At 45.9% G+C, this 12,690-nt stretch overlaps 1 protein-coding gene across 2 annotated transcripts; it reads right to left on the bottom strand.

Moving 5' to 3' along the window:
• Positions 1–2,936: 2,936 nt before the first annotated feature.
• Positions 2,937–12,690, bottom strand: PFAS (phosphoribosylformylglycinamidine synthase). Of its 2 annotated transcripts, none has more exons than XM_075285836.1 (28): positions 12,553–12,690; positions 12,018–12,153; positions 11,830–11,935; positions 11,563–11,743; positions 11,109–11,214; positions 10,893–11,033; positions 10,678–10,802; positions 10,467–10,595; positions 10,261–10,392; positions 9,949–10,077; positions 9,771–9,844; positions 9,538–9,694; positions 9,382–9,443; positions 9,126–9,287; positions 8,840–8,950; positions 8,619–8,750; positions 8,302–8,532; positions 7,972–8,152; positions 7,815–7,898; positions 7,572–7,727; positions 7,100–7,219; positions 6,877–7,022; positions 6,510–6,711; positions 6,336–6,427; positions 5,966–6,080; positions 3,893–4,045; positions 3,663–3,815; positions 2,937–3,420 (listed from the first exon to the last, which is right to left on the bottom strand). In XM_075285836.1, the coding sequence occupies exons 1-28, from the start codon at positions 12,668–12,670 to the stop codon at positions 3,098–3,100; spliced, it is 3,957 nt and encodes a 1,318-aa protein (XP_075141937.1). In that variant the 5' UTR covers positions 12,671–12,690; the 3' UTR covers positions 2,937–3,097. The 2 variants fall into 2 exon arrangements, with proteins under 2 accessions (XP_075141937.1, XP_075141936.1); XM_075285835.1 differs by having other exon boundaries at positions 2,938–3,420; positions 11,563–11,749.

Genomic DNA, 12,690 nt, shown 5'->3' with positions numbered 1-12,690 from the left:
ACTGCTAAGGTGTCATAAGCCCCCGGATCATCTAGAACTGGAGGAATGGAGGAGACATTCTGTATTAGAGTCAGTCTGTGTCTGTCCACAAAGTGCTCCTTGAGAACGGTCCCCTGCAAAACGAGACCAACAAAAGAAAACAAAAAAACACATCTTATAAGGCTCTAAGAGTTGGAGATTTATATATAGTTTTGATATTTCTTCTCAACTCCCTTTTAGAAGTGTGCAGTCTCTGCCTCTGTCAGAAAAGCCTTTTCCATCACTTTATAACACAGCTATGGATGTTCTTGGTCAAGTCACGTGGGTTGAAGTTCTCACTCCTTTACATGAATGGAAGAATTGAAGGCAGAGGAGTATGACAGGTATTATATATTTCAAGCCGCCTCGAGACCATGGAGGGTATTTCACTCCTGACAGGGTTTTTAAAGAGTAGGTATCTAAAGGCGGTCTATCTGTTGACTGAAGTATGTGGTTGAATGGTGGAGGAGATCTCTCACCCCCGCTCTCTGTCGCTCTCCTTCCTTACTTCACTTTCTGCAATTCACTTTTCCTTACTTCACTTTCTGCAACTGATGCCTTAACCCAGTGGAGGGAAACTGGAGGATTGGAGTAGTCTTTGTGGTGGTGATATAACGGATAGGCCAAAGACATTCTACCAACTCCCCCAACCCACCTTCCAGGCCGAACAGGGGCCCAGGTGCTTCCAGTCTCCACCCTAACCCAGTGGCTAGTGATCGGCCAGGGATGTTTCCAGTAAGAAGTAGCTAAACCCAGGGGAAGGCACCAATGGGGAACATACACATAAGGGAAGCTGCAAAACACTACAATATAGGGGAAAACACACAAAATAACATATATACACACAGTGACACAGAACATAATGAAGTAAAACTGTAAATCCGCTGGGATGCTGCAATTGTTTATTGTCCAGAAGGCGTCAGATGAGTTTATGATTTACCACATTTCTTATTTTTCTCCAATTAGGTGTAAAATACTTGTGCACAATAGATTTATCATGTCTGTGAGATTCAATGATCTTGGGTAACTTTAATAAAATACATATTGAACCATTAAGTGTGCCACCAATTCTAAACCTAATCTTCATACCTTAATTGTCCAAGGAAATATACAAATTGTGTAATACATCTTACCAAAGAAAAATGCTCCTTTCTCCATTTCATAGGCTAATTCCTACTACAACTCTTCTCTTATCAAATATCATATTCTCCATCTCTCTTTCTGCACCCCGTAGACTTATTAGACTTTGATTAAGTGAGACTTGATCTATCTGTGAGGCTGAAGGGATGTATTCAGAGTAGGATATATATTCTAACAGTGGTAAGAGACTGAGCAGATAAGGTAGTAAATAGCCTGATAAATGGAGAAAAAAGCATTTTTCTTCAATAAGATATATACATTAGATTACAGAGTTTCTTTAATTCACTTCCAAATATTCACATATGCAAAGTTACTTTATAATTGGAGGTATGCTTTACTATACAAGAGAGAGCGTGCCCTAACCTGGGATAGCAACTGTACAATCTGAATATTGAGACAATGAAAAGAATGGGAATACTACTAAACACTGAAAACATACAACACTAGGGGCAACACGGTGGCTCATTGGTTAGCACTGCAGCCTTGCAGCACTGGGGTCCTGAGTTCAATTCCCGCCAGGAACAACATCAGCAAGGAGTTTGTATGTTCTCCCCCTGTTTGCGTGGATTTCCTCGTCTTCTACAAAGACATACTGAATTTTGGGGCTTTTCATACAACCCTTCGAATCTCACTTTGTCACCTGCTGTATCAACCCCATTCCCATCCTATTTAATCTCAAAAACAGCAACTATATTTATCCCAAACTTAACCCAATCACTACTGGAGTCCTAAAATAATTTACACATCCTGTCCCCCCCCCCCTCCAACTGGAGGGATAAGAAAAAAGACCCAGTATTTGTCATCATTGTTGCAGGTTAAAGGAAGAATGGGAACTTAAACTGGGCCCTGAAAAAAATCTAAATGTGGCCCTACCTTATAGGCGGGTTGGTTTGGCAGAAGATGGATCCAACATAAGTAGGTATGTACAGAGGTGCAGCTATAGGGGAGCAGCAGTAGCATTTACTACCAGACCCTGGACCTTGAGGGGGCCCAAAGGTTGAAAGTCAGCTTCTATTCCTTTTATATAAGAGATAACCTGGCCCCCTATGGCCCTTTGTAGTGAGAGCACTTAAAGGGGCTCTATCACTAGATTTTCGTGTTTTTAGCTAAAGATATGCCTGAATAGCCTTTAAAAAGGCTATTCAGGTGCTGATAATCGTTTGTAGAAAGACCCCCCGTTTTTGTTAATTACCGTGGAAATCAATATGCAAATCAGCTCCCCCGTACACTGTGGGGGTTCCGGGCACCCCCTTGCGTCATACGTTCTGGATGTCCACCACTGCCTCCAAGCCCTCCTCCTCCTGCTTATTCACCGCCTCCATCATCGGAGGTTTTTATTGAAATCACACGCGTGCGCAGTAGCGCACTGCGTACGGTCCAGCGCCATTTTCCTATAGTATACATTGCGAGCTGGCGCTGGAGCATGCACAGTAACATTAGCAGCACCTAAAAAGCCTTTTTAAAGGCTATTCAAGCATAGATTTAGCTAAAAACATGAAAATCTAGTGATAGAACCCCTTTAAGACAGCAGCATCACCAACCAGTGGTTACAGGAAGATATGACAACAGCTCAAGAGACATTTGTCTGGGATATTTCCAATTGTGCGGAAATTACAAAACTTTTGCAGGCATCACTATTATTGTATCCTGAGAATGGTTGGATAACCAAAGTGGCACACATCTCACTATGCTGAGATTGATGTAGGATTGGAAAATGTAAGTGTTTTTTATGGGGGGATGAAAGGATTTTACGTGAGTCACGTGACTGCAGGAGGAACACATAGAAGCTATAACTTATTACTACTGGAGAAGATTCTCAGCACTACCCACTAGTGGACATGTTTATTTCTGCAGCAACAAGTCATCAATAAGCAACAACTGGGAAGGAGAAGTCATTACAAATCACATAAAGCAGAAATTTGGGCTCTCCCACCTCATCTCACGAGTCCTGCAGTGCACTCTTCAGGCACCAGCTGTAACCGTTCTCAAAGAGACGCATCCAGGGAGACATGCCCTGGGTCTTCCTCCAGTCCTCAGGCATCCAGGGCCACTGCCACTTCTGGACGCAACGCTCAGGGTGCGGCATCATGGCCAGATGTCGTCCGTCCTCTGAGCAGAGACCGGCAATCCCTAGAGGGGAACCATTAGGATTCATGGGGTACTCCTCAGTGGGGATATTTTTGTCGTTCACGTAGCGCAGAGGAGCTAGACGATGAGAGTTCACATGATCGCGAACCTTCTCAGACCGGAATCTCATGAGACCTGGAAGACAGTGAGGACTAAGACAAAAAGGTCCTGGATGGGTCGTTTGCATATCAGCAAATTGTAGAAGGAAATGTATCTCTTATTAGTTCCTGGAAAAGTTGGGTGACAACCGATACACAATGCAAACAAAGACAGGAGAGTTATCAAAGTAGCTCCTGAGTAATCTGGGGACTGATCCCAATTGCTACAGCTGCCACTATGCAGTATGATGGCACAGATGACACAAGGGTGACACTTACCTTCTCCATGTGCCACCCACACCCCGAGCGAGGACCCAGCCATCCCCTGCAACAGGATACAAGAACTTTCTTCAATCCTCACAGTCACAAAGCGAGACTCAAACCTTCCAGAGAGATTATGGCTCAGTAAGACTCCTTGTGTGGGACCTTCTCCTGCTGGACAGACAAGAAAGTAAGAATGGAGAAAACGCAGAATGGACAAACAAACGCAAAGTGTGCGGGTCACTTACCTGTACCTGCTGTGATGTCCGCTCCTACCCAACCCAAGAGCGCCATCAACTGGCAGCCATTGCAGATTCCTAGACTGAATGAGTCAGAACGACAGCGGAAAGTTTCAAACTGAGCCCGAACACCAGAATTAAATTTCACAGACGCCGCCCAACCTACAGAACAGAAAAAAACCTTGATCATAATATCCACAAGATACCAGATATAGGGAGAGAACAGCAAAAAGCTTTATGTACAAGAATATAATACTATAATATTCTCTCCTATGTACAAAAATATAACTACTATAATACCGGTCCTATGTACAAGAATATAACTACTATAATACTGCCTCCTATGTACAAGAATATAACTGCTATAATACTGCTCCTATGTACAAGAATATAACTACTATAATACTGCTCCCTATGTACAAGAATATAACTACTATAATACTACTCATATGTACAAGAATATAACTGCTATAATACTGCTCCCTATGTACAAGAATATAACTGCTATAATACTACTCCTATGTACAAGAATATAACTACTATAATACTACCTCCTATGTACAAGAATATATCTACTATAATGCTGCTCCTATGTATAAGAATATATCTACTATAATACTGCTCCTATGTACAAGAATATAACTACTATAATACTGCTCCTATGTACAAGAATATAACTACTATAATACTACTCCTATGTACAAGAATATATCTACTATAATACTACTCCTATGTACAAGAATATAACTGCTATAATACTGCTCCCTATGTACAAGAATATAACTGCTATAATACTGCTCCTATGTACAAGAATATAACTACTATAATACCGCTGCTATGTACAAGAATATAACTACTATAATACCGCTGCTATGTACAAGAATATAACTACTATAATACCGCTGCTATGTACAAGAATATAACTACTATAATACTGCCTCCTATGTACAAGAATATAACTACTATAATACTACCCCCTATGTACAAGAATATAACTACTATAATACTGCTCCTATGTACAAGAATATAACTACTATAGTCCTGCTCCTATGTACAAGAATATAACTACTATAATACTGCTCCTATGTACAAGAATATAACTACTATAATACTGCCACCTATGTACAAGAATATAACTACTATAATACTGCCCCCTATGTACAAGAATATAACTACTATAATACTGCTCCTATGTACAAGAATATAACTACTATAATACTGCTCCCTATGTACAAGAATATAACTACTATAATACTACCCCCTATGTACAAGAATATAACTACTATAGTCCTGCTCCTATGTACAAGAATATAACTACTATAATACTGCCACCTATGTACAAGAATATAACTACTATAATACTGCCCCCTATGTACAAGAATATAACTACTATAATACTGCTCCTATGTACAAGAATATAACTACTATAATACTGCTCCCTATGTACAAGAATATAACTACTATAATACCGCTGCTATGTACAAGAATATAACTACTATAATACTGCCTCCTAGCTGTGAGGATGTGTATTAGTGGTTCCCCTCATGTCTGGAGATAGCCCAGGCTGGAATCAACCTGGGTAGGGAAACTCCACAAGAAAGGCCGAGGTTTCCAGGCTTACACTGGAGAACACTCCCAAGCTCTTTCAAATGTGAATGTAAATTCAAAAGTGACCCTTGAGATAAAGGTTCTGCAGAATGTCAGCAGTACCAATGAAAGGAAGAATGGTTGAGAAGTGCCCTGTAAAGAAAGAAGTGACAGGAGTCAGTGCATCCTAGAGATGTGTCAGACATTCAGCCAGCCAAGAGATGAGCGTCCTGGACAACAAGGAGACTCCATGGTGGAATCTTCTGATGGAAACCTGAAAAATCTAAAACCAGGCCAGCAAAGTGCACAGGAGGTGAGGCAGAGCCTATCACATTCAGCATGTGTGCAGGTCACAGGAAATGAAGGACATCCTTGGAAAGGCAGACATTGCAGGAGAACCTGTAGCAACATGATGTGGAGCGCAGTATTGCGTGCCCAGGGGGGCAGTATAATACTTGCAATGTGCTGCATTTTCAGGTTCTGCTGATCGCTTACCTTTAGCAGACCCCAGGACATCTGCATAGCTGAATCCCCCAACAAATATAACACCCCTGAAGATGTCCAAGCCGGTTCCTCCAGACAGAAGATCTTCCATGGTGACATCCCAGACCTGAGGAGGATACAGGATGATGGGAGTAGTTGTGTCATATATTCTATCTTGAGACAATGTTACATTTTATCGCTTCTGAAGACATTACAACTTGCAGAACTCCCATGATGCATTGCTGTACACGCAACAATGGGGCAGTAAGAATCAGGATTCTGCAGCTGGACAGCTACCAGGAGACCAGCAGAATATTCACTGCAGCTTTTGAATAGACCTAAGTACAAGCGATTACAAAAATGGATAAGAAAAATTAGTTACCTCAAATCCCGCCATGAGCAGTGCAGCCGCCATCTCTCGGTCACCGTTACTACCTTCTTCCCTCACAACAGCAACCCGTGGCTGAGCAGAGCCTGTGGGGGTAATACACACAGTCAGTTATATAGGGAGGGTGTAGGTGGTTTGTATAACCCTCACCATACTTCACTACTGTACCTATCAGAGCCGGCTTTTCACAAGGGTTGAATGTCAGCTGATAGTCAGGCCCCTCCCTCTTTAGCAGCCCCACCTCTTCCTGAGACACAAAGTTGGGGTTGGCCTGTAACCTTTCTAACTGGAAACTTGTCTCCTCCCAGAGTGCCCTCAATCTCCCGACTTCATCGCACAGGACCTCCTCCCCATTTACACAAATTCTGACCTAGGAAAAAAAAATACTTTAAGAGGTGGTGGGCCTTAAAGGGGAAACACAGTTTAATATAAAGGATAGCAGTTCAGTAGCATGGAATGGGTGTCATGGAGGTTTCAGAAACTGGTCTTGTACCTCTTCAAAAGTTCAGGGCTTATGACAGGGGGAGGGACTTACCCTAGAGCCTGGGCCCCTTCCCTGCGTCTGTCCTAGTCTCACACACTGGAGCCCCTGTGCCTGGTATTGCTGAATCACATGGTCATGTGACGTCTCGGAGACTTCTAAGACAAGACCCAGCTCCTCCGAGAACAGCAGGTCCATAACTGAGGAAGAAAGAGAAGATGTGAAGACGTCCAGACACCTGACACCACCCACCACCGGGGGCAGCACAGGCACTCACCACTGATATCTGGGGAAGAGAACTCCACATCCAGCCCACAGTTCCCTGCAAACGCCATCTCCAGCAGACAAGTGATGAGACCGCCATCACTTACGTCATGGCCTGCACTCAGCACACGTTCTGCAAGGGGGAAAAGGGGAAGGGTTAAATGAGGACAGCCACCTACATATACTAATGGAGAAGACATCGAGATCTTGTGTCACTATATACAGTATGGCCTTGCTGGTTCAGTGTCTGCACATATTCTGCTATGTTGCATTGCGGGAGATGCAATGCATACAACAAACACTTTATTAGTCACAAGTAGAAAAAAATGAAAAAAACTGCAACTTAACCACTGATTAATGAATAGTTTGGAACATAAAAGGTTCTACAACCTGTAAACTAGTTTAATCTAAATGCAGCTTTGGATGTGACTGGAGTAGATAATGTAACTCAGGATGAGGAGAAAACAAATAACGCTCAGTCTCACCTTTGATGAGTTGCTGAGTGACTTTGAAGCAGGAGACCAGGGTCTGGGGGTCATCCAAGTCGGGAGGGTGTTGTCCGAGCTGTGAATAGCACTGAGCCAATGCACTACCCCCCAGACGATGCTTCCCCGGGGTGAGAGGCACATAGAGGAGGATGCCTGAAAGTCAGAGAACACATCATACAATTATTCCTCCCGTTCCCTGCCATACAGAGCCTCACAATTCTGCACCCCGGAGACTCTTACCCTTCTGCCCTGGGTTCTTCAGGTCTGGGGTGACGGTGGCCGTGATATCAGGACAGACGGCATAGACAGAGATGACCAGAGAACCTGGAGAACAGAGACTTTATTAGACTGAAGGACAGAGACAGAAACTGAAGAAGACATCAGACCATCCATTCACCTGGGGCCTTCACTGTCTCTGCCTCAACTCTTGCGGCCATGCTGAGCGAGTCCTTTCCTCCGTCCACTGCAATTCCGACCTGCGCCATCACATCACACATTGCCACACAGGCATCGTACAGTGCGGCACCTTCACCAGGGAGCTTGGCCGCCCACATCCAGTTACCGCTGCATTTTACATCCTACCAATAGGAGATAGAAAAGACCGCGCTGAGAGGCTGCATGTCTTCTAAATACTGTGGTCAGGGAATCAAAGGACCTGCAGATGACATTACCAGTTCCCCCACCTTCCTGACCCCCCCCCCGAGGTACACAAGGTTATGAACATTACCTTCAGGTCAGTCACTAAGGCAAACACCAGATTCGTAAGAGCCTCGCCCACCGCCATGCGGGCACCTGCCGCTGGATCCAGAAGACCTTTAATTGGCTGCTCCCCGATAGCAGTAGCGCCACCTACAGTGTCTGTATAGGACAGGGAGACAACGGCGACATCAGCCAAGGGGGTGTGAAGCGGCCCCACACACTGCTGCTGGGCAACAAGCCCGGTGACCGAGCGATCCACCTGCAGATCAAAGGATGCTTCCTGGTTAGTGCAAATACAAATGAAGTCACCACAAATCCCAGAATGGACACGGATAAGAATCCCACCTTGTTTGTCAGGTATCGCTTGCTCGCCACAGATGGCAATCTCAGGACGCGCTCCAGTGCTTGTCGGACACTAAGATTTTCTGGGAGGGTCAATGGTTGGAGTTTGGGTGTAACACGATTTAAGATGAATTCCTACATAAAGAGATATGGAAGACAAAGTAAGGAGACGGGCTTCAGAACCAAGGCATCTTGAGATGTCCAACCAAAAGGAGGTTCTCTACCTTACGAGGCATCTTCCCCAGAACCCACTCTAGCTCCAGGTCCACTGGGACACAATTCCGATCACTGTGATCAGGGACAGGATCGCTCTCGCTCCCATTCACCAGGACAATCTACAAAGGAAGAATCATCAATCACCATTCCAGAACAACCGCAAGAAAAAAAAGCCCCAAATTAAAACTTCTGCCATGGGTTCCGGTATCTCCAAGAACATGGCACAAACTAGGAGGGAATCAATCTGCAAATAACTACCCTCAATCCATAACATGAGTGGCTGTCAGTACTTACCCGGCCATCTCCTGTGATTCTCCCTACAAAGTCCACCGGAGATCTCTCTCTCAGACACACTGAGCGCAGGAACTCTGCATCTCCTGGACGGATCAGCAAAGCATTGGATTCCTGGTATTCTGCCCCCCAGATCTCCAAGATGCTCAAAGTGGGGTCTCCCAGCTAGAGAAGACACAAGATCATGGAGGAAAAAAAAAAAAGTCAAAAGATAGAGACGAGGAACTAGGAAGAACCAGAGGATCTGAAGACTTCATACCTGAAAGTTCTTGGTGTAGATGACGGCCCCTTGAGGCTCGCTCAGCTCCTTCAGTACATTTCCTGCACAAAGGACAAGTGTGTTACCCAAGACAGAGGTGGAACCAAAGTCAGATCCAAAGACCTCGAGAGAAAGCAATTTGGTCATCAGTCTCACCATTCCCACCAGCTCCCTGGTCATGAATACTACATATTGGATTCCGGGTCCCTCGCTCCACACAGGCGCGGACGGCTCGGTTCATCTTCTGCTCCATCTCTGCATCTCCTCGTTGTACAGCACCAAAGTCCAGTTCGCTGGCATTGTCCCCCTGAACCTGCACATCCCCCGGGATATACATGATAATCTGATGCACAATAACCAAGTGGATACACTTCATGGCGGTTACCTACCTGAATAGAAGAGGCAGCCCCTCCTCCCACTCCAATCCTATAGACTGGACCCCCAATCTTCACAACGTGCATCCCTGAGGGCGAGAAACATACTGTGAGGAGGAGGAGAGGAAGTCCCACATCTACCACTAACCACCAGGTATTACAGGGTCTTCCCTTTGTCTTCAAGGACCCTTACCCACTTCTGGTGCCTCTTTGCTCCGATGGACATCTTCCATAGATCCAATACCCCCACTGAACATGATGGGCTTCACCCACTCTCTCCTTTCCCCAGAGGGCAGGCGAAGGCCGAATGAGCGAGCAAATCCTGTCACCATGAAGAGAAGATATTATTAGCCTCCATAATTTATGACTATCCAACAATAGCGAGGAGTAAACAATGTGCCCGATCCACCAGATCACAGAGGTCACTCCTCAGTGTCATCCCAATGGTGCAAACCACCAAAACTAGGACTGGGTGGAAAGAAACCTCCATTGGTCACCACCTCACCTGTCAACACCGGCTCGCCAAATTTATTGCCATAATCTGAGGCTCCATTACTGGCTTCAATTGCCACCTCCAGAGGTCGGGCGAACTGGACTGGATACTGATAAGAGGCGTCCTCCCATGGTAGAGAATATCCTGAAGGCAGAGGAACATCATGAGAAGCAGAGTAGGTGATCTCACCAGGCTGAAGAACACGTTCAGCTGCTTACCTGGAATGTGCAGGTTACCAAAACAGTAGCCGGCTGTGCCCGCTATGACATGGGCCCCCTTCCCCGTGCTCTGGACATCTCTGATGCGACCACCGGTGCCCGTGGTGGCGCCACTAAAAGGTGCCACACCTGTACGAAGAGGAAAAAGATTATAAGGAGGGTCAGCAATGCATGACGTACACAGTCTTGAAACATGGGGTTCTGTACTTACCTGTAGGAAAGTTATGCGTTTCGGCAGTGAAGATGAGGTGCCGGGTGGAGCTTGTTAGTATGTAGGGCCCAGGACGTGAGGGATCTGTCGGGATCAGGCTGGTCACCTCCTTCCCTTGGATTGCACTGGATAGATGAAGACAAAACATTGGAGAAGGTCAGTGTCAGATTCCTCACAATCTTCTTCCAAGACAAACCAGCCAGGTCAGCACAGACCTGCTATTATCACAGAACTTGATGATGTTGTTGAGGTTGCTGGTGTCCTGTGTCTTCATGATCAGGTCAAACAGGGAGTGTGGCTTCTCCTGTCCGTCCACCTGGAGGCGGCCCTTGAAGAACCAATGGCGGCTGTGTTCACTGCAAGATGGAGAGTATCAGTATCCAAGAGAGTCTACGAAGACGACAGTCATGAACAAAGTCCGAGACACCAACCTGTTAGACTGCGCCAAGTCAAAGCACTCAACGCTGCTCGGATTGCGGCCCACACGCTGGAAGAGAGCGGTGTAGTAGTCCAGGTCCCAGGAGTCAAAGGCAAGACCTGGAAGCGAGACACGAGAATCTTAAGCTACAAAAGGATCATGTTTTCTACTCCAGTTACATCCAAGTCTTATGTCCAGTTTTACGGCCTCGCAGGCTGAGGCACTTCCTGACAGTTCTGTGACTGTACAGGTCCTGCCTTATGGGATAAGTAGTGTTATTTGGCTCATATATTAACCTCATACCAAGAATTATCCGGTACAGTACAAGGGGGTGTGAGTCAGCACCGAACTAACTGGCAGAATTTTGAATGCAGCTTTAGATGTGACTGGAGAATAAAAATCCACAAGGTTTCCCAAATGAATTAACTTTCTGTGGGTGTCCAGAACTTATGCCTAGGGCCACCTACCCAGCTCTGTGTTTGCCTTTTCCAGAGCTGCCCGACCTTGTCCTATCACGTCCACCTCGTACACCTTCTCTGGTCGCACAGAGATCTCAAAGCTTCTGACCGGTTCTGGGTAGACGCATTCAGTCATCCGATCATACAGAGAAGACGTCAGACTCCGCTTCTCGCTCTCCTCTGGATCTTTCTGAAACTGAAAGTTTAGATATTTCAGTAATAAGTCACTGGAGACAACCAAAGCAGCAAGAATGGGCAGAGCCAGCAGCCTCACACCTTCACCAGATAGCGCTTGGAACACTCAATGCGGTCGATGGCGGTCAGACCAATGGAACGGCAGATGGACACGGCATTGGTGGAGGACGCTGTGGAGAAATTCAGTCTAGAGAGGAGAAAGGAAACAATCAGCAGGAGGGTCTCCACAAGCCGTTTAGGATGAAGTGGTGCATGGTCCTCTTACTCACCGGGGTCCGATCTCCACCAGCAAGTCCAATGGCTCAGGATGAAGGAAAGTGGTGTTCGAAATACTCTGGGGGTCAAAGGGGCAGCTGAAGAGCCAGCGCAGGGTGTCCGTCTGCTCAGAGGTTGGGGGACAGTCACCTGTAGGGGGCGCAAAGCCTAGATGTAAGCAAGAACAGAACTTGCAGGTCTACCAGGCCTTGAAAAGCCAGGAACCAATGATCTGCCCCGATAATGTCATGTGACATGACATCTGAGCTGCCATTAGTACGGTTATATGTGACCTCTGACCTGGGGAAGATCCTGTAGGTGTAAAGTTAGCGCAGAGGAGAGGGGCAAGTAATATCAAAGATAACTCCAGAGGCAGAAAGAGGAGGGGGCAAGGACAGGGTATCAATGCCAAATCACACTGCACTCATTATATTTATTGTGAGGCACAGACAGGCAGTATTAATACCCCACCACCAGGGGGCACATTACTACTCCCCTCACCAGAAAGCGGGTGGGGAGGAGGGTTGGGACACACTACCAATACCTTACCTGTCCAGTTGACATTGTAACACAGCTCCCTCTCTACACTCTGGATATTCTTGGTTGCAGTCAGCTGCAGGGAATCATCTGACCCCGGGGAGCGGCAGTAAAAGTGTAAGACCACCATTGTCAGTTATAAAGGAGACC

Source organism: Leptodactylus fuscus, chromosome 8 (genome assembly GCF_031893055.1).
Source record: "Leptodactylus fuscus isolate aLepFus1 chromosome 8, aLepFus1.hap2, whole genome shotgun sequence".
Taxonomy (NCBI): Eukaryota; Metazoa; Chordata; class Amphibia; order Anura; family Leptodactylidae; genus Leptodactylus; species Leptodactylus fuscus.
The sequence above is the reverse complement of the archived record's forward strand: the minus strand, read 5'-3'. Positions and strand labels throughout refer to the sequence as shown.

Bases quoted from the DNA above. Each gene is read 5' to 3' on its own strand.
- PFAS (XM_075285835.1), bottom strand. From the start codon at position 12,670: ATGGTGGTCTTACACTTTTACTGCCGCTCCCCGGGGTCAGATGATTCC. The intron at 6,081-6,335 runs GTAACTAATTTT...TATCCTCCTCAG, and splicing joins TGCTCATGGCGGGATTTGAG to GTCTGGGATGTCACCATGGA. The intron at 4,046-5,965 runs GTAAGCGATCAG...TCTGTTCTGTAG, and splicing joins TGTCCTGGGGTCTGCTAAAG to GTTGGGCGGCGTCTGTGAAA.